The sequence below is a fragment of the Sceloporus undulatus genome, chromosome 3 (assembly GCF_019175285.1).
Source record: "Sceloporus undulatus isolate JIND9_A2432 ecotype Alabama chromosome 3, SceUnd_v1.1, whole genome shotgun sequence".
In the NCBI taxonomy this organism is placed as follows: domain Eukaryota; kingdom Metazoa; phylum Chordata; class Lepidosauria; order Squamata; family Phrynosomatidae; genus Sceloporus; species Sceloporus undulatus.
Genome location: NC_056524.1, coordinates 69,045,453 through 69,066,012, shown reverse-complemented (window position 1 = coordinate 69,066,012; position 20,560 = coordinate 69,045,453). Strand labels below are relative to the sequence as shown.

At 38.5% G+C, this 20,560-nt stretch overlaps 1 protein-coding gene across 3 annotated transcripts in view; it reads left to right on the top strand.

The window, feature by feature from the left end:
• ERG (ETS transcription factor ERG) overlaps positions 1–20,560 on the top strand; it is a 177,612-nt gene that overhangs the window by 93,835 nt on the left and 63,217 nt on the right. Inside the window, exon 1 of one of the 3 annotated variants that reach the window (XM_042460803.1) lies at positions 4,650–4,807. The exons of the other annotated variants lie outside the window; for them this stretch is intronic. Within the exon in view, the coding sequence (XP_042316737.1) occupies positions 4,790–4,807 (18 nt within the window). The 5' untranslated portion in view covers positions 4,650–4,789. Of the gene's footprint in view, positions 1–4,649; positions 4,808–20,560 lie in introns of those variants that run through there. 3 annotated transcript variants of the gene reach the window in all.

Here is a 20,560-nt window from a genome sequence, read left to right as displayed (position 1 = left end):
AAGTGGGATTCCCTTTACCCTATTTCACCGACAGAAGCAGTTCCATCAGTGAATCTCCCTGAATGTTTTCTAGTGACTGAGTAAAATCCAGCACTGGTCATACTTAGAGTAGACCTCATTAAATCAGTAAGACTTACTAAATATACTCGACTATAAGTTGGCCTCATGTATAAGTTGAAGGCAGGTATTTGGGCCAAAATTGTGGATTTTAATATAACTTGTGGTTAAGTCAGGGGTAAAATTTAGGGGCATGTAATGCAGAATGTAAAGGACAAAGCAAAGGAAAACAATGCCAGTGAACTTACAAAATTAGGCATAACTATTTGTGCTCATACTAAAGGCTAGATAGTAGGACGGGGTTCAGTGCTTCCAGGGCAGGTTAAACTCTTGCCTTTCACCAGAAGATGGTGTGTGTGTGTGTGTGTGTGTGTGTGTGTGTGTGTGTGATTTATAGTACAGTACTTACACTGACCTGTGGACAAGTCAACTCAGGTTTTTGGGGTCAATTTTTAACCTAAATTTCTATATGTATACATGAGTATATACAGTCTTATTTATTCGATTAAATTATATCCTGTCTTCTCTTTGCATGGATCCAAGACAGTCTTACTAAGTTAAGATCCATTCGTTGGGGGTATTTACCAAAAGTATGACTGACTTTGGATTTGTTTACTATTTTAAGCTTCATCCATAACGTTTATATAGATTTTCTAATGAAAAACAAACATTCACTTCATTCCAGAAATATATTAAACAAAAAGGAAGATGGACTGTTGTCTAGCTTGTTTGTTCACACACACACCTTCCTTATACACATGCGTAACCAACCATGTGTGTATATGGGACAATTTAACCAGATGTCTAGAATGCAGAAGTGGATTTTTTCATTAAGGTCATCTTCAAATGGGAAAGAACAGCTTTGAAATAGGGATATAAATCTTGCATACAAGAATGAAAGATTTCATTCTCCCTTGTTGAGCTTCTGAACGTTATATTTCAATAATTAAGGGGCTTAACAGACTGCCTGCAGCCACCACTTCCTTTTAGTGCCAGATTGGAGCCATGACAACTACTTGCCATGGCCCCAATCTCACCTTTCTGCAGTGCAACAAGGAGCTGAAAAAAGCGGGTCCTTTGTGTGCCCCGGAAAGGGCATCATAGCTGCTGGCACACAGGGGCAGGATTCCCCATGGATACCAAAATCCATGGATACTCAAGTCCCATTAAATAAATAGCATAGTGAAATGGTATCCTTTATATAAAATAGCAAAATCAAGGTATGGATGGTTACATCTGTGGATAAAGAATCCATGCAAATGAAGGGCTGACTGTAATAGAAGGCCAGGGAAATTAGCATGTGCCAAATAATGAGGCAAAGATGACAGGGAGACCGAACTGAGGCCAAGACACAACCAGGACCATGAAGTCACCACAGTGAGAGTGATATAATTTGCTAGTGAAGTTGCTCCTGAGAGATTCCAATAGAATTTAAAACTGTTGTGTTCACTCAAGACTGTTTTGATAGCAGTTTGTAAATTCTTCTTGTTCACCTTGGTAGGGCTCAGAGTTGCCAGATCACACTTTGGTTGGCCTCATGAGTCAGAATTTGTTCTCCCATGTCAAATCTAGTTCTTATAATTTATGGATAACTTCACCAGATAGTCTCACTAAAACATTCTCACAGAAGGTCCCTGTCTACAAAACATAATAATACAAGGATATTGTAAGAGTAGCTCTGGAATGGGAAATATGAGCTTGAAATAGTATCACTGAACCAGGGCAGGGTAGATAAATATGTGAAATAAGGAGAAACAAGCATTGGTCTTTACTGTATTCTCCAGGGGCTGTTAAAGGTTGTTCCACATCTTAGACCTTTAAATATAAGAGGAAGACTTCCATTTCGGGGGGATTCTTAACCCCCCCTTCATTGAACCACCTCACCTTCCTTGTATAACCTTCCTTGTGGATAGAAAAGGTGTAAATTCTTCATCTTGCCCCTTCCATTCCTGGCCAAATCAAGAACATCCAGCTACTTTAGAGGTTTTCCCTTCCCTTCAGCTGGGAAATATTAGAGGCATGCCCCCACATATTTAAAAATGCAAGCAAGGGTGAAAAGGAGACATTTGTGGTGAATTATTTTATTCAAAATAAGAAAGTTACATCACATTAGGATGTTATCCTGTGCATGGAGCATCCCACTCTCGATACTTGGACAGGTGCAAAATAACAGAAGTGTGGACTTTTCGGTCACATTTTTTCTTCTGCTCACACTGCAGACATTGATCTTGTTCTAAAGTGTCCATGGTGGGGGAACCCTGGAATCCAGATGAACATCTCAGATTGCCAAAGCCACACACACATCTCCTTTTTTGTGCACACACACATTGTCCTTTTGATTCTTTGGCCTCAAAGGATCTAGAATTTTTGAAACTGTTCTAGCTTTTTTGTGACCCATTGAGCAAGGAGTGTCTCTTAAGAGTCTCAGGAAGCCATCTGCTAAGTCTTTGCATTAATCTAACTGAGATACAAGTAAAAGATATAGTTTAGTTATAATGTACTATAACTTTTCAGGGTCAGCGCATACAATAAAGACATGAAAATGGCAGGACCCCATAATGACAAGGGTGGACAACTGCCAGGAACTGGAGCATCCATTGCCCCCCTGCCATATCTCAGAGTGCAGCCCCACTGACTTCAATCCTTCAACATTTTTAAATAAAAAAAGATTTACTAAAAATGCACGCATATATGTGTGTGTGTGTGTGTGTGTGTGTGTGTGTGCACTTTCATGCTTGTGTAATACCAATTTCCCCATGTTTGGGGGTATGCAGGGCTATTTTAGGACCAGGAAAGATCTCTTTTCAAGCCAGCAGAAAACTAGAAGTTGATTGGAAGAAAACCCCTGCTTTTGAAAATTTTGTAGGAAGGCAGGGGAGCCCTTGGAGGATTCAAAAACAGCCAGACAGGTAAATGTGGCCTGTGGCCTGTAGTTTGCACACACCTGCTTTACATCTAGTTCAATATCATGACATAGCATTTCACAGCCTTGGTCTCATCAGGTGATGTGCACTACATCTTGTGTTTGCTCCAGCCTGCATGGACTTCTACAATATCTGTCTGATATAGAGAACTTTTATTAATCCAGCTCTACCTAACAAAGAAATCAGCTGTCCTACCCACCTGGCCTTTTATAGCTGATTTCATGGAACATTCCCACTCTGACTTAATAACATGAAAACTGATGACAATTTGGCCCTTTTAGTGATTTTAATGTAATCTTTAATTGTATTTTTTATTATTGTATTGTATTGTGTCTGTTTATTATGTTGTACACCACCCTGATTGATAGAAGGGCGATATAAAAATAAAGCTTTTATTATTATTATTTTATTATTATTGGTAGTAATCTTGTTTTATTGACTGTATTTTTTAGATAATATTGTATTTTGTATTGTATTGTTGTTTTTATTATCTGCTGTAATCCCGCCTCTATCTGCAGGGAGAGGCGGGAAATACAAATAAAATTTATTATTATTATTATTATTATTATTAAAAAAACTTTGAAGACTAGTAAAGTTTCACATGGTTTGTTGTTGTTATGTGCCTTCAAGTCATTTCCAATGTATGGTAACTCTAAGGTGAACCTGTAACACAGATATTCTACACTGGCAACAGGTGTTATTGGAAAGCTCGCATAGCATAATGGTTTGAGCACTGGACTACAACTCTGGAGACCAGGGTTAAAATTTCTACTGAACCATGGAAACCCAGTGGGTGAACTTGGGCAAGTCTCACTCTCTCAGCCTCAGAGGAAGGCAAAGGCAAGCCCTCTCAGAATAAATTTGGACAGGAAAACCCAGTGATAGCTTTACCTTTGGGTTACCCTAAGTCAGAAATGACTTAGCAACACCAACTACAAGATTTATTGCTAATGAGTGCGTTAAAATAGTTACATTGTGTAACAAGTATTAGACACTTATTAATTCACCATCATGACGCAATAGCAAAATAGAACTTCTCCATGCTAATTAAACTGAATGAGGAAACAGTACATGAGGGTTATATTTGTATTTTCATAATCTTTTCCCTCTTTAGAGACTGCAACTCAGGACAGAGCACATATTTTCCCTGCAAAAGCTCTAGCTTCAGCTTCTGTCATTTCCAGTTAAAATGATCCATCAGTACACCAGGAACACTTACTGTTTCTGAGACTCTGAAAATCTGTTGCCAGTGAGACTAGCCAGTAGTGGGCTGGATGAGCAATAACAGCTTCTTAGTTTCATAGATAATAGGATGGTGGGGGGGAATCATTGTTGTAGGTATGCTGTTGAAAGAAGGGTTACAATAATTTGCTCCAACCAAAGTTTGCCGCCCCCCCCCCCCACCATTTTTAAGTCTTTGGGGAGCCCCATATTAAATTTGGCCCAGTTCATGCGACATCTGCATCCTGCTTCAGTGTGGCAGTCCATATTTACTGCACATCATATCACACCTGCTGACACTGTCATAGCCAATTGGCATTTTTTAAAAAAAATCTTGTAGCTGCATATCGTCAAGAAAAACAACATTGTTTTAGGACCTCTTATCTCTTAGCTCCCAAATATCCTGTTTCTTCAAACTGCAGTAGCCAGGACCAATAGAAACCTCTTCCTGCCACTGGCTGACTTCATTTCCCAGAGTTAGCACAATCTCATCCGCTCTAAATAACTTCATCAAAACTTCTTTCTGGGCAGAGTGAAGCAATAATTATTATTGACAATTATTAGTGATCAATAAGCTATAACACATTATGGCAAGCACTATTAAGGTAAGAAAGGGAATGTCTTTTTATCACAGGTTTTTGCGGGGAGGGAATTATATATTTTTTTAATTTCCTTTCTAAAGAGCAGTAAGGTAGAATTGGGCAACACCCCCAGAGCCACAATAGAGGACAAGATTTCCTTTGTACTGCCTAGTAAATTTCCTTTTTCCTACTCCCTGTCCACAAGGTTTAAAAACTTGAAACTCACAAAAACTTGGGTGTTTTTTTAAAATTCACCATTCACAGCTGTGGATTATACTTTCAAAGACCTTTTGAGCGAAGACCTGACTTTTCTTGTTAGCTTCATTTTAAAACAAATTTGGACACATTTCTGAATTAGTCTCTGGCTGCCGTAAGGGGGGGAAGTAATTACTGAGAATTTAAACAACACATTTGGGGATTCTTATGAACATTTCCCTTATTTATAGCTATAATTAAAATATATTTCAGTATTATGCTTATTTGGATATTGTTGATTTGTTTTTGTAGATATTTTATCTAATATTCAAGATCTTTGTTGAATGCTCTCTGAATTAAGGTGGTAATGTGGTTGATATTTGAAGTTTTTTTAAAATTTGAGAGTAATAAAAATTAGTCATGGGTTTCTGAGTATTATTCTTGGTGACTTTTAAAAATAATTTCAAGACAGCAGTGTTGCTAAAGCTTGGATTTTTTGTGTAGTTGTGTAAATGCTTTTTGCCTGTATAATGTGTATTTTAGTAGTTCATGGATACGATATGGTAAGATTAATTGCTGAAAAAATAAGCACTGTATGTTATGAATTTGATCAAAATGAAATAGAATTTGCATTGCTGGACTGTCTAGCAAATATTGCAGGCAGACACATTATTTCATTCACGATAATAAAATCTTTATTATATTCTTAAAGCTAGAGGAATATGTGTAACAGTTGCATCAAAATTTGAACACTGACATAATCATACGCATGCTTATTATGAAATGAGCAACATTCCCTAGGAATTTGTTTAGGACTTCAGTCTATATCTTTATGTTGGAGTCTGATTTCCCAGTAATGAGTGCTTTATTTGACTTTATAATAATAATAATATTTAATAATAATATTTATTTTTAGCTCGCCTCTCCCTGCAGATCAAGGTGGGTTACAATAAAAATTCACTTGATGTTGTCCAGTAAAACTTTTCTATTTCCATATACTAAAAGGTCTGGTTTGGAGATTATGTTGATTTTATGATTTGAAAGATTTTTACTTCTCCCTTTCATAGATGGGTTTCATAGTTCTGGCTATGATGAAAATCCTTATTTGTCTCCATTGATCGCAGAAAATTAAATGTGTTGCATATACACTAAAAGCCAAGTCTGTTTTTTTTTACTGTGAATGTAAAAGTGTTTCGAATCTTGTGTAACCTGGAAATGAAATTTTTAGGATGAGATTTAAAGGTATTTGAGTTTGATAATGTCTTCTGTAAAATGAAAAAGAAATGCTAGAACTAGCTACAAGTAGGACCTTTAGTTCAGTTGACTTATTTGAGTATATCAGACTGTGTTCATCTATTTACGTATTCAGGAGAAACACAGTAAAATGTAAAGAATTACACTATAAAATAAAGACAAAAACACTCTTACTCTAATCATGGATTCTATTTTTTTAAAACCTGAATAAACTAGAGTGGGTTGTATATCAAGTTCATAAAAGCACTGAAATCTCTCTCTCTCTCTCTCTCTCTCTCTCTCTCTATATATATATATATATATATATATATATATACATACCAATTTTGATATCCTTTACCATATCTAATTATATCTGGAAGTATAGGGAAAAAACTTCAAAAAGCAATACAATATAAATACATAATGTAAAATATTAAATACCCAATGAAAACATAAGCGATTAAAACATTTTACATCAAAGATTGAAAACACAATTCTCAAAGTGGCCAGTAAAGTCAGTTTGGGAAGGTCTAAGTGAATAGATGGGTCTTCAAAAGAAAACAAGGGCACTTTTGGTGATGATCCTTTATCATACATTACTATATTGGGAAATTCAAAGACATAGCCATGTTAATCTTGAAAATCAATGTGCAGAGGGATATTGTAGTGCCATTGAGACTGAAAGAAAAAAGCTGATGGCATTAGCTTTTGTAGACGTGAGTCATTAGTAAACAATATAAAAATATGATACATCGGATTTTTATTAGTACACTTACATAAGCTTATAGCTACTTTTTATTTTTTCCCCCAGCAAATGTTACATAAAGCAGAAAAGTTGTTAATTCTTCTAATCAAAACTTCATTTACAGTATACATAGCATATAAATGCTGGGTTTGATCTAGATGTAGGCATACATAGAGTAGACTCATTGGAATAAATGAGACTTAAGTTGCTAACATGACCAGTTGAAGTTCCACTGATCAAGTATGAAAATCCAACATCCAAATCTATCATCCATCTTTAGAACTGTCTTTTTGTTCCTGTGAAGATATGGACCTTCTAGAAAATAGTAAGACTTTTCTTTGACTACATGATTTTTCTTATGTTCATATTGTATAGTAATCAGATATCATATTTGAATAACAGTTTGATCTACAACCATTTAAAATGCATGTTATATTCATTTAGTCATATTGATATCCATCTTAAATCACAGTACTTTGGTTTTATTGGAGTGGTGATTGGACTATGAGTGAGGGGCATTACAAATATCAAGTCTATTCTGTAGGGAGTATAACAAGCCATTTTCTCAGTTGTGACCTGCCTTTTGCAAGATAGTGTTATTATTGATGTCTTCAAAGAAAAATTAAACATTTAAAAATTTAGCCAGTTGGTATTAAAATACAATTTGATGCATGTCACAAGTATAATTAGGTTACTTAATACTGGTATGAAGTCCTTCCATGTTCACACTAATGATGATCATTCGCATTAGAATAGAGGTGTGCAAAATGTGACCCTGGACTCACATGTAGCTCGCAAGGCTGTTCTTTTGAGCCCTTCCCCAGATTCCCCTGAAATATCCCCCCCCCCTTTTTTTTTTTTTGAAAGGGCAAATTTCCTGCCTAAAGAGTGGTGATTCTTAATCTTCTGAATCAGTTGCAGGTTCCCACTGCACTGCTTAAAAAATCACAAACCAGAAGCAGGCTTCAGTATATTCATTTGTTTCCCCGCCCCCTCTTTCAGCATTTTTGACAATGTGAGTGTGGCCCTGGAACCCTAGAGGCATAGAACTGGGCCCAATATCCACTTAAAGGGTGTCCCCACATTTATCGTAAAACTAGAGCTCTGATCATTAATGCCAATTGCAGAATTCTCTAGGATCAATGGGTTTTACATATTGATTGTTTTAGCCTTTTGCAGTTGCTTCAGGAGGTATTCTCTTCTTGGGACTGGCAACTGGATCAGTCAAAAGCTGAATTTGCCTAAAGATTTCTTGTCAGGCAGTTTTATAAATGCCTATTGCAGTGCAGACACCTGGGGCCCTGGTTAGTAGTGCATAAATGTGAGAGAGGAATATGTTCACATTTATTAGAAAATACTGAGATGGCTATACCTTTCTTTGCCTGTGTGTGTTTATATACGCGCGCACACACAAGACTATATCTCATTGTTTTTTTACTTACATTTCATTAAATGGATTTCTAATCCATCTTCCAGAGTACATTGTTTTAACAATGTGACTAACAGAAAAGATGAAAACAGATGAAACTTCATAAACATGTGCCAATAACTTGAATAATTTGCATCAAAAGCCACCAAGTTAAAAACCAGTAGCAGCCAAAACACTTTCTGTATAGAACATATTAACATTTTGTTATGAATACATAAGGTCGGATTTTGTTGGTTGGTGGTAAAATAAATTATTCTCTATTTGTTAATCCTAAAATAGTTTCATCAGTTTCTATTGAACCTTTCGCTACAGGTAACACAGTTTGCAAGCAGGACCCTTAGCAATATAGCCAAATAGCTTGGATTGGGAAGGAAAGGGTCATAGTTCTTCTTGCCTCTGAGAAATATTGACGGCAAGAAGGGGTAAAACATAGCAGGAAATTCTTTTTAAAAGCTTTAGTTCCATGAAAAGAAATAAGATTTTTGCCATCACTTCAGTATTCGATGGACTGTACCTTGCTGCGTTTCCACAGTTAATTGTTGCTTTATCTACATATGTTGGATATTCTCATTGCAAAGTATGTGGGGGGTTTTACCAGCAAAGGAAGTTTTGTATAAATATCATTTAGAAATGTCAATGATCCTTTCACAAGTAGAAGATATGTATAGATAGACTGTATATACAAATTTATAAGCTACAGGCTTGCTGTGATCTGTGCAAAACCCTCCCAATAGATATCAGATTTTTCTTTCAATAGCATAAAAACCAATTATCCTATGTAGTTATAATAAGAGTAATTGTATGACTCTTGCCATCCAAAAATTAGAGTAGGAGAAGGAGAACCAAACACACAAAATGTCCTCTTTCAATTGGAAATTTTAGATTAATGTTTAATATTATATTTTATATTGTAGCAGATTCTGCTGCTTCTTTCCCTTGACTATGGTGTAATTTCAGTTTCATAATAAATAACTATTTTAGTTAGAAATGCATGCATTGAATTAGTGTTCTGATTACACTTCTGGAGAGTTAGCCCAACTATAGCACCTAATCTGTCTCAGAACAGTCAATTTAATTGCTAGCTTCCTTTTTTGTGGTTAGTTGGGATGCTCTGCTATCTGAGTTAAAATGACGGCATATTTAGAATGGGAATATTTGAGGTTTCAGTGGTAGCTAGAGTTATATAATTGATTCTTGTATAATTAGCATGCTGATGAATTCAGTTTAATTTGATATCAAATAAAAATGGTTGCTAACATTTAGCATATTGTTTGATAGAAAATGCATCTTTATTTTTAGTATTTAAAAAACAGTAATTTCTGTAACTATATTCAGAGCATTCTCAAACTATATTCAGAGCGCTGATGTTTTTTTTAACATGGAGTTGAGTGAGTTCACATCACAGCAAAATTAAGCATTATATATTTCTTTCTTTTCCTTCATTTTTGTTGAATTTATTACTGACCATTTTCTTGGAAACAAAAGCTAAGGATTGGGCTCAGTGTTTAGTCCATGTGTTTGCCCACACAAACATGCTTAATGTTTGCTGGTAAATGGCAGTACCAGGGAAATGAATGGCACAATTAAGAAATAGAATGTAGGCATGTTTTCCTAATATTCTGCAGATTATAAACCATGGTTAAGTTTTAGCCACCTCAAAATCAGTTGCTGTGCAGATGATGATGATAATGATGGTGATAGTAGTAGTAGTAGTAGTAATGTTGTTTCACTTGGATTATGCATTTGCTTGGTGGTTTGAAAACATATGCTATGGTTTCATCTTATTTTTAAAGTAAGGGTAAGGGCCATAACTATTTTCAGCTTAGAAATCATTCCAAATAATCAGAACTGCATGTGACAGAAACAAAGTATCTTTATCATATAGATACTAAATCCATTATTTCTTATAATGCAGACTCATCCATTTGATCTAGATATTTAGCCTTCAGATAAAGGGGCTAACCAAAGAGTAGAGACAAAAAACTATCATGCTTAACACTATTTCTTTTAAAATAAATTATATTTACACAGAATATTTTTGCAAAAATATTTTTGCAAGTAATTTTTGAAAGAATTTCAACAAGCTTTGATAAGCCTTTACTTCTTCATGTTATGCCTCTTTATAATAGATATTTATCTCTCTCCTGTAAAAATCAAAATGATGACCAGAGCAGGGTGACCAGATGTCCCCATTTCCAGGACATGTCCTACCTGAGGATAATGGAGCAGAGGACAGAATAGGGGAAATTCAGCACAAAATAAGTAAAGAGATAGTACAGGAATACCTGTTTAACCTAAATGAATTTAAGTCTCCAGGACCAGATGAGCTACATCCAAGAGTATTAAAAGAACTGGCAAATGTAATATCGGAGCCATTGGCAATAATCTTTGAAAACTCCTAGAGAACAGGAGAAGTCCCAGCAGACTGGAGGAGGGCAAACGTTGTCCCCATCTTCAAAAAGGGGAAGAAAGAGGATCCCAACAATTATAGTCCAGTTAGTCTGACATCAATACCAGGAAAGATTCTGGAGCAGATCATTAAACAGAGAATCTGTGAACATCTAGATGGCAATGCCATAATCACAAAAAGTCAACATGGGTTTCAGAGAAACAAGTCATGCCAGACAAATCTAATCTCTTTCTTTGATAAAATTACCAGCTTGGTAGATGAAGGGAATGCTGTGGATATAGTATATCTTGATTTCAGTAAGGCCTTTGACAGGGTTCCCCATGACATTCTCGCAAACAAGCTTGTAAAATGTGGGCTGGACAAGGCAACTGTTAAGTGGATTAGTAATTGGTTGACCGGCCGAACCCAAAGGGTGTTCAACAATGGCACCTTTTCATCTTGGAGAGAAGTAACCAGTGGAGTCCCACAGGGCTCTGTCCTGGGCCCAGTACTGTTCAACATCTTTATCAATGACTTGGAGGAAAAAATTGGGGGAATATACTTATCAAATTTGCAGATGACACCAAATTAGGAGGAATAGCTAATACTCCAGAGGACAGGATCAAAATTCAAAATGACCTGAATAGACTAGAAAGCTGGGCCACAGCTAACAGAATGAACTTCAACAGGGAGAAATGTAAGGTACTGCACTTAGGGCGAAAAAATGAAATGCACAGATATAGGATGGGGGACACCTGGCTTAAGGAGACAACAAGTGAAAGGGATCTAGGAGTCCAAGTAGACCACAAGCTGAACATGAGTCAACAGTGCGATGCGGCAGCTAACAAGGCCAATGCGATTTTAGGCTGCATCAATAGAAGTATCGTATCTAGATCCAGGGAAGTAACAGTGCCACTATATTCTGCTCTGGTCAGGCCCCACCTGGAATATTGTGTCCAGTTCTGGGCGCCACAATTCAAAAAGGACATTGAGAAACTGGAGCGTGTCCAAAGGAGGGCGACTAAAATGGTGAAAGGTCTGGAAACCTTGCCCTATGAGGAACGACTCAGGGAGCTGGGGATGTTTAGCCTGGAGAAGAGAAGGTTAAGAGGTGATATGATAGCCCTGTTTAAATATTTGAAGGGATGTCATATTGAGGAGGGAGCAAGCTTGTTTTCTGCTGCTCCAGAGACTAGGACCCGGAGCAATGGATGCAAGCTGCAGGAAAAGAGATTCCACCTCAACATTAGGAGAAATTTCCTGACAGTAAGGGCTGTTTGACAGTGGAACAAACTCCCTCGAAGTGTAGTGGAGGCTCCCTCCTTGGAGGTCTTCAAACGGAGGCTGGATGGCCATCTGTCGGCGATGCTTTGATCTGGATTTCCTGCATGGCAGGGGGTTGGACTGGATGGCCTTTGCGGTCTCTTCCAACTCTATGATTCTATGATTCTATGATTCTACATTTCAGCCTTCTGACCAAAATGTCCTCCATTTTGAGCATGACTAAGAAGCATGAATATATATTTATATTCATATTTATGCTTTTATTTTATAATGCCCTCTACTTTACTTGTATGTCCTTGAATGCCTTGTCCTCTTTTGTGGTTGTGACATCTGGTCAGCTTGGACCAAAGTATTGTGCATTTATGCAATTTAACATTGTAAAATTGTGTTGGCTGTTTTTTGTTAATTCTCTTTTTTAAAAAAAGGATTTGTTAAGCAGCCCAGAGGACTATATTTTCCAAATAAACAAAGACACTGAAAGATAAACGTAAAGACTTTAAAAGTCTTAATACATATAATTATTGATCCATTTCAATATGACTTCAGACCTGGCTATGGTACAGAGGCAGCTTTTGTCTTGATGGATGACCTACGCAGGAAACTGGATAGGGGGAGTGTGTCCCTGTTGGTTCTGCTTGACCTCTTGATGTCTTTTGATATCATCAACCATGGTATCCTTTGGGCCATCTCTCTGGGATAGGACTTGGGTGCACTGTTGTGCAGTGGTTCTGCTCTTTCGTGGAGGGCCAAACTCAGAAAGTGGCGTTGAGGGACTCCTGTTTGCCTGTGTGGATGTTGGCCTATGGAGTCCCACAGGGTTTTGTTTTGCCCCCCCCCCCCAATGTTACTTAATATCTACATGAAACTATGGGGAAATGTCATCCGAGGTTTTGGTGTGCAGTATAACAAGTATGTGGATGACACCCAACTCTATTTCTCTTTTCCATCTGATACCAAGGAAGCTGTATCACTACTGCACCAATGTCTGCTGACAGTAAAGGACTGGATGAGGGCAAACAAACTGAAGCTTAATCCAGACAAGACAGAGGTGCTCCTGGTTAGCACCTCTGTCAGGCAGATTGGGGAATAGGGATTTTGCCTGTGCCGGACAGGGTTACACTCCCCCTGAAATCTCAAGCTCACAGCTTGGGTGTGCTGCTAGACTCAATTCTGAGCCTGGATGCCCAGGTTTCAGCAGTGGCCAGGAGTGCATTTGCACAGCTAAAACTAGTGTGCCAGCTGCACCCATTTCTTGAGAAATCAGATCTGGCTACGATTTCACATGCCTTGATTATGTCCTTTTTGGACTACAGTAATGTGCTGTATGCGGGGCTGCCTTAGAAAACTGTTTGGAAACTTCAGTGAGTTCAAAATGTAACAGCCAGAATGCTGACAAGGGCCATATAACTCCCTTGTTGAAACAGCTCCACTGGCTACTGGTTCATTTCTGGCCACAACTCAAAGTATCGATCATGACCTGTAAAACCCTATATGCTTAGGACCAGACTATTTGAGATTCTGTATTTCCCCATACAAACCAGCCAGAGCCCTAAGATCTTCAGGGGAAGGCTTTCTCTCAATTCCACCACCATCCTAGGCTTGCCTGATAAGGACATGAGGGAGAGCCTTCTCAGTGGTTGCTTCCACTCTCTGGAACTCCCACAGGAGACTAGGTTGCCCCCCCCCCCCCCGCCTGCTGTCTTTTCACCAGCAAGCAAAAATGGTTTTATTCAAGCAAGATTTTAATACATAATCATGGGATGGCTTTTATATGGGGTGTTGTTGTATGGGGTGTATATTATAGGCCCAGTACATACCTCCCCATCAGGGCAAGCTCGAGGTGTCCAGATTTCCCCCAGAGGGGCACTGCAGCAGTCAAACTATGCAGCATACTTCCACCCCAAAAAGAACTTGGAAAAACGGGTTCTTTTTCTGACACTGCGCGGATGTGATGAGTGCACCATTGGCGCAGTCATGATGTAAGCAACGTGCAGTGACATCTGTATGGTATGCGTTGCTTACTTTATCATGGTGGCACCCGTGTGGATGGGACACCGCCATGATGCTGCCACTATCACATGCAAGGTGCAGATGCTGCATGCTCTGGAACCCTAGTATCGGTGGTGGCATGCCGCTTTTGACCCGTCTGTCCCAGGCCATAGTTTTTAATGTATGTAATTTCATATCATTTTTATTCTATGTTTTTAATTGTTTTTAAAACTTTTATTGTAAAAGGTTTTTTTAATGCTTTTATTTGAGAACTGCCTTGGGTCCCTTTGTGGGAGATGGGCTGCATAAAAATGAAATTAATAATAAATAAATAAATAAATAAATAAATAAATAATTTGTAAGAACTGCTGTAGAGCCATCATGATCTAGTGGTCTGAGTGTTGGTGTACAACTCTAGAGACTAGAGTTTGATGCCTTGTAACCATGAAACCCACTGGTTGACCTTGGGCAAGTCACACTCTCTCAGCCTCAGGCAAAGGTGACGGCAAGCCTCCTCTGAACAAATCTTACAAAGAAAACTGAATGATAGGTTCACCTTAGGGTTGAAAAATGGCTTGGAGGCACACAAGAACAACAAAAACTGATATATTTTTCCTTAGTTCCATTTATGAAAAAACATACACAGTTACATATATGCTTAAATATATTACAAAGAACTGTGAAGGAATAAGAATCTCACAGCTATCTCTAATTCACTCTGATGAAATCCAGAATCCAATGAAATCAGGGCTTCAGTTTTTACATAGTCAGGATGTTATATATTCCTTTTGGGTGGGGGTGGGGGTGGGGGTGGGGGGAATCATCCCCAATAGGATCATCCTCAGCCCCATTAAGGTGGCTGTCATTACAACATTGCTTACACCAACATAGCTAGTTGTCATCTGAGCAGTAATATCAACAGCATAATGGTTGAAATAAATTAAAATGGAATGAAATGTAACTGAGACCCTGTCAGAGTGATGCTACTGGTCTTTGTATTAGTCACTCCAGTTATCTCACTGCATGTGTGTGCCATTCTGGAGGATCACATCCAGGGAACAGAAACTGATCTCTTTCTCTGCTGACTCTATGAAATAAGGCTTCATAGAAAACAGTTCTGTATTAAGTTATACACCTGGGATTACCCTCTCCATGGGGCCAGAAGGAAGAAAAAGAGACATGTCAGGAGTCAAAGATTACAGAGGCAGCAGGAGCTTCTTTCATGCCTGTAAATTTTTCTGAGCCCTTTTTATCTTCTATATTCACCCATACACCCAGCCTTTTTGTGTGTGATTATCCGTATATTCTGGTTTATTTCAACACCAAACTTTGCTTTTTAATTTCTGCACCACCATCATTTTCATGCAAACCAACTGTTTGTTGCATCCGCAATAATCAGTGGAAGTGGAGTATGGAAGATACACCTGTTGAATCATGTCCACTCACCCTTGGTCGTGTTTCAGGACCCAGACATCAATAAGATGCATCCCAGGAATAGAGCTTCCAAGTTGTGTTTTGTCCTGGAAACAGTAAAAAAGGACAGCTAGCTAAAACTGATATTTTTCCAACAGGCCTAAATAAGTGTAAGTTCTTGTGATATAGCTCCTAAGATATAGCTGAGTCTTGCTGATTGTTGTCACACCCTACATCAACTCATTCCATTCTTTTCAAGGACTGTTCTTAATGATTTCTTGGATCTGCACTAGGCTTTTAAAAAGATTTTTGTTTTTAATTAATAATATTTTTATTACAATACACATTTCTTTTACACACCACACACACACACACACACACACACACACACACACACACACACACCCCTATTTGCTTAAATTATATCCGTAATCCCCCAGTGTCTCCATCCCTCCTTCCGGTACAGTCTATTAATATTTTAATATCTAATGCCTTTTATGTATAATACCATCTAAATTGTCTCATTCACTTCCTTGTACCCCTCATCCTTTCTTACATTTTCGGTTAATAATCTCCAGTTATTCTGTAGCTCTTACACATTGCTCTCTTGCTTCAGAAAGGATCATATCTCCTCTTTATATTGGCCCTAACAAATGGCTCTTCTTTCTAAAATAAAATCAAACATAATATATTCTGTTATATAATGTGACTTGACCATTTCCCTAACTGCTGCCTTTATTCATCCTTCCATTGGCTTTTTAAATGTTTCTTAAAAATGGAGGCATTGTTTGCTAAGATGATCCTATGGTTCAAAGGCAAAATTTATCCTTTGAATTTTTATAGCCCCCCCTCCCCCCAATAAAGTTGTAGGTTATAGGGGAAAAGTACTTTTTCATTCATGTACCATAACTTTTAAGGGAAAAAAAGAGGAGAAGAGAAGCTGATTTTTTGTTCTGATATATCTTGAAATTAAAAAGAAACCTAGGGCCGGAACAGATGGCCCTAAAGGGGTAGCTTGATGCTGTCCCTTTGAATGACAAATCAGGGCTGCGGCAACCACATGCCATGGCCCCAATCTGGCATGTTTCCAGCCCAAAAAGAAGCAGCAAAATGCCACTTCTTTTTTGGGCCGAAAAAGGGCAACTTTTCCACCATGATGCCAGCTTGTGCCAAGAAGCCTGCAAACAAGACAACAGAAAAATCATTTGGATAATTAAAAAAGAAACAATTGAAAAATAGATCAGCAAATACTACTTAGGCGGGTTACATACAGCCGAGAAGTGGCGCTCTCCTGCCGCCGCCGCTTGCAGCGTCCGGGAGCTGCAGCTGCCACACCGCGCATCTCCCAGATGCTCCGAGGAAGGAGCATGGAAATCGCGCTCCTTCTGGGGCCAGAGAAAAGGCGCACTATGTGCCGTGGTGCGGCCTCAATACGTCACAACCACGCCGCCTCGTGTGGAGGCGGCGCGGTCGTGACATAATCATGGTGGGGGCCGTGTGGAACGGCCGCCACCATTTTGTGCGCATGGAGCACGTACTAGGGTTAGGGGGTGCGGAAGCACCGCCCCTTCCTAACCCTAGTACGCACTCGTCGCGTACTTTCTGGCGGTCTGTAACCCCCCATAAACAGGTGACAGCTGCAACAACAATCCACTGGAAAAAGGAGCTCCGAAATAGAGTTCCTTTCCTGTGATGCTACCAAGGCATCATTTGTGCCCTGGGGCGTCATGGTGACATGTTTTGTGCACCGTACCATTTGAATGCGTCGCACAGGACACGTCATGGATGTGCATGCCATAGGGACAGCACTGGGTCAAGGTGGTGTTGTCCATATGTACTAAGATTTGGGAGCGTGCAGTTGCTAACTGCTCCCAAACCCTAGTATTGGTAGCACCACGCTGCTTTTCGCCCGTGTGTACTGGGCCTGAAATTCCCAAATATATACTTATAGTTCTCTGGACATAGGAAGTGACAATGTAGTCTTATGCTGGAAATCATCAGGCCTTCTAAACGTTGTTGGAATGCAACCACATCCCAACAACATTAGCCAGAACAATCTGATTAGTGAGGAATACTGGATTTGAGTATTTTGCATAAGCAAAACTACCATTCATATTGGGTTTTTCTAGCAGAGAAATGTTCTTTAAACCTCTGACAAACTTCCTTTTGACATACTAATTGAGTTTGAAATGCCAGGTAATTAGTGTAAATGTTCGCCTCCCTTGTCTTTTATTTTCATTCAAGAAATCTGTGAAAAATACTTCTCAACAGGGAGAGAACAAATAACCTTTTGAAAGTGGGACTTTTGAAATAATATTTTTTTAAAAAAAATCACATCTAGTTCTCGATGGGAGAGATGAAAAAAATGGTTTGTCACAACACTACACCTACACTTCCTCAGACGTCTTTTTCTTTCTTGTAGTTTTGCAGTGCTGGTAAAAAAACATTATGGCATGATGAGTTATCTTTACAACATTACTAGTACTGTAGATGTAGCTGCAATTTTTGACTTTAGAAAATGGCAGTTGCCAAAGCAGCAAAGGTAATATCTTATTATTATTTGATCCCCAGTTAGTAAAGGTACTGTATTTTAATGGCCACTGAATATATACTAGCCCTCCATTATTTATACTGTTTTATGTGCTCGGTGCTTTTTACCACACAGTCAATGATATAAGACTTTTCAAGCAGAATTTATATACAGTATATAGCATTCATCCTCGACATAACAAGTTGACAGAACCATAAGTCACTTTCTCTAGGGACCACTAAACCTGTGCATAGAGCAACATTTCCTTCTTAGCCATTACAATCTAAAGATTAGAAGATGTTTCAATGTTGTGTTCTGTCTCAAGTGGACTTTTCTTCTTTCCTTTCTAAATTAGAAAGGTTTTACTGAAAAATTCAAACCCAAAGTACTCTGGTGGGAATAAAATGCAGAAATGTTGCATGTACTGGAAATAGATCATAGTTAAACATAATATCAATAGTCTGTGTTACAAGTAGAAAACAAACCAGCTGAAGTTAACTAGTACAGCAACCAGTTTCCATTGTAGAGTTCTGTCTAAGGCTAAATATATTTTGTTTCAGAAAAGCATAAATGTGTTTGTCTTTGACTGGACTATTTCTAGGTGAACAAAATCGTATGATTGTTTTCTCCAAACTATTGTGCTGTGTTGTGTCAAGGATCCAAGGGCAATTGTTCGCCATACAGGGCACTGTGAATGATCCATCCCAGCATAGCTGCTGTCCATGCTCTAGACCTTTCATTGAATTTTTTCATAAGCTTTATTGAAGTGCATGGCAATTTCATACTAGCAGCCCTCCCAGAGTAGTATGTTCTTGTTTTCTCACTGTAATAGCAATAGCAATAGCAAGTACATTTCTATACCACTTATCAGTGCACTTAAGCACTCCCAAAGTGTTTACAATGTATAAGCTAATTGCCCCCAACAAGCTGGGTACTCGGAAGGATGCCAGGCTGAGTCAACCCTGGAGCTCCTGGCTGAGACAGAATTCACAACCTTGTGGCTTGTGAGTGAGTGGCTACAGTACTGGCATTTAACCACTACACCACCAGGGTTCCTTAGACCCTGCCATAGACTCTTCTCTAAAATCAGTAGATTCTGTCAAAATAAACAGTTACCCTCTGAAAGAAACAGTACTAAAGGAAATAGGACCCAAAGAGCTAATTTTGTGAAAAGTGCATCTTAACTGAGTTTTTAGATATAAATCCATGTGAAAAATGGAATTTGAAAATTATTCCCTGGGGTAATGTAATTGTTTTAAAGGGTCAGATTTGTTTCTGAAAAATTACATAGACAGGGCAGAATGAAGGGCAAGGCTTCCCACTCCTGTAATATAGACCAGCTGTGAATCTGCATCTAGTTAAATAAATATTATTGTTATATAGCTTAGTGGCAATTCTAGCACAAATGATAAAAACATAGTTTAACACATGTACTTCTGAAAGGAACCATGAAAATGAAAAGGGATAATTAATGAAGGCTCAGTATAGCTGCAAATAAATGCTCAGGGTTGGATCTAGCTACAGGGTTGCACCCACTGCAGTGTCACAAGCTGATACTGCACAACCGTCTCGGAGACAGCACTACAGCATCATAAGCAGACACTCCAGCACTGTTATTACTGTTGTTCTACTTCAGGCACTATTTCAGAGTGCTCTGGGTAATTTGGAGATTGTCCACCCCAAGGCTTTCTACTAAATGGTACTGTAGAGAGTGAGTGTCCGTGTTTGTTTGTGCATGCACCCACTCACACACACAAAATAAATTCTCAAATTTGTTTCAGTCTTTTTAATATCAGGCCCGAGAATCAGTTATTTCTAAGAAATGCTGCAGCATACATGATCATGAGCAATGTCTTGTAGCAGTTTAAAGACTAGCATGTTTATTATAGCATAAACTTTTATGAAGTATTTGGCTGGTATATGTTGAATTTTTCTGCAAAATGGACTAATACAGCTATCCTTCTACAAGATATATAAACCTAGTCTTTGCTATGTGATCAGAGTTTTTGGAGCCTCTGATCACAAATGCAGAACCTATATGTACACTGTGTGTGTACATCATATAGGCCCTGTTCACAGTTATAGATTAATGCATGCAGTTTACAGTGAAGTCAACAGGCAAAATCCGGTTCCCTTCAACTGATTTCTTCATGGATGAAGACAGGGTATATAAACAGGATTTTAAGCAGAAAAGCAGCAAGCAGTTCTGCTGCCCTTTGCCTATGCTCCCCTTCAGTTTTCTTTGCCTATCTCTACAGTCTGGTTTAGTTTCTGTTTGGTTACTCATCATGTGGTCTAGGATTGTTTAGGAGATTATCACCTCCTACCTGTCTGATAAAACCCACATACTAAAGTTTTCATCTCACACATTGCTTGGGAGGAAAGGATGGTCATGGGAGGTGTGACAATCTCCTAAGTCTCAGGTTTCCAGATAAAATATCAGGACTTGTGATACTCTGTTCCTCTATGTGGACAAACAAACCTCAGGATGAGATGCATTGGAGGGGGAGAAATCTTGATTCTTATATAGCTTCACAGTCAGGGCACCCATCTATACCTGTTTACAG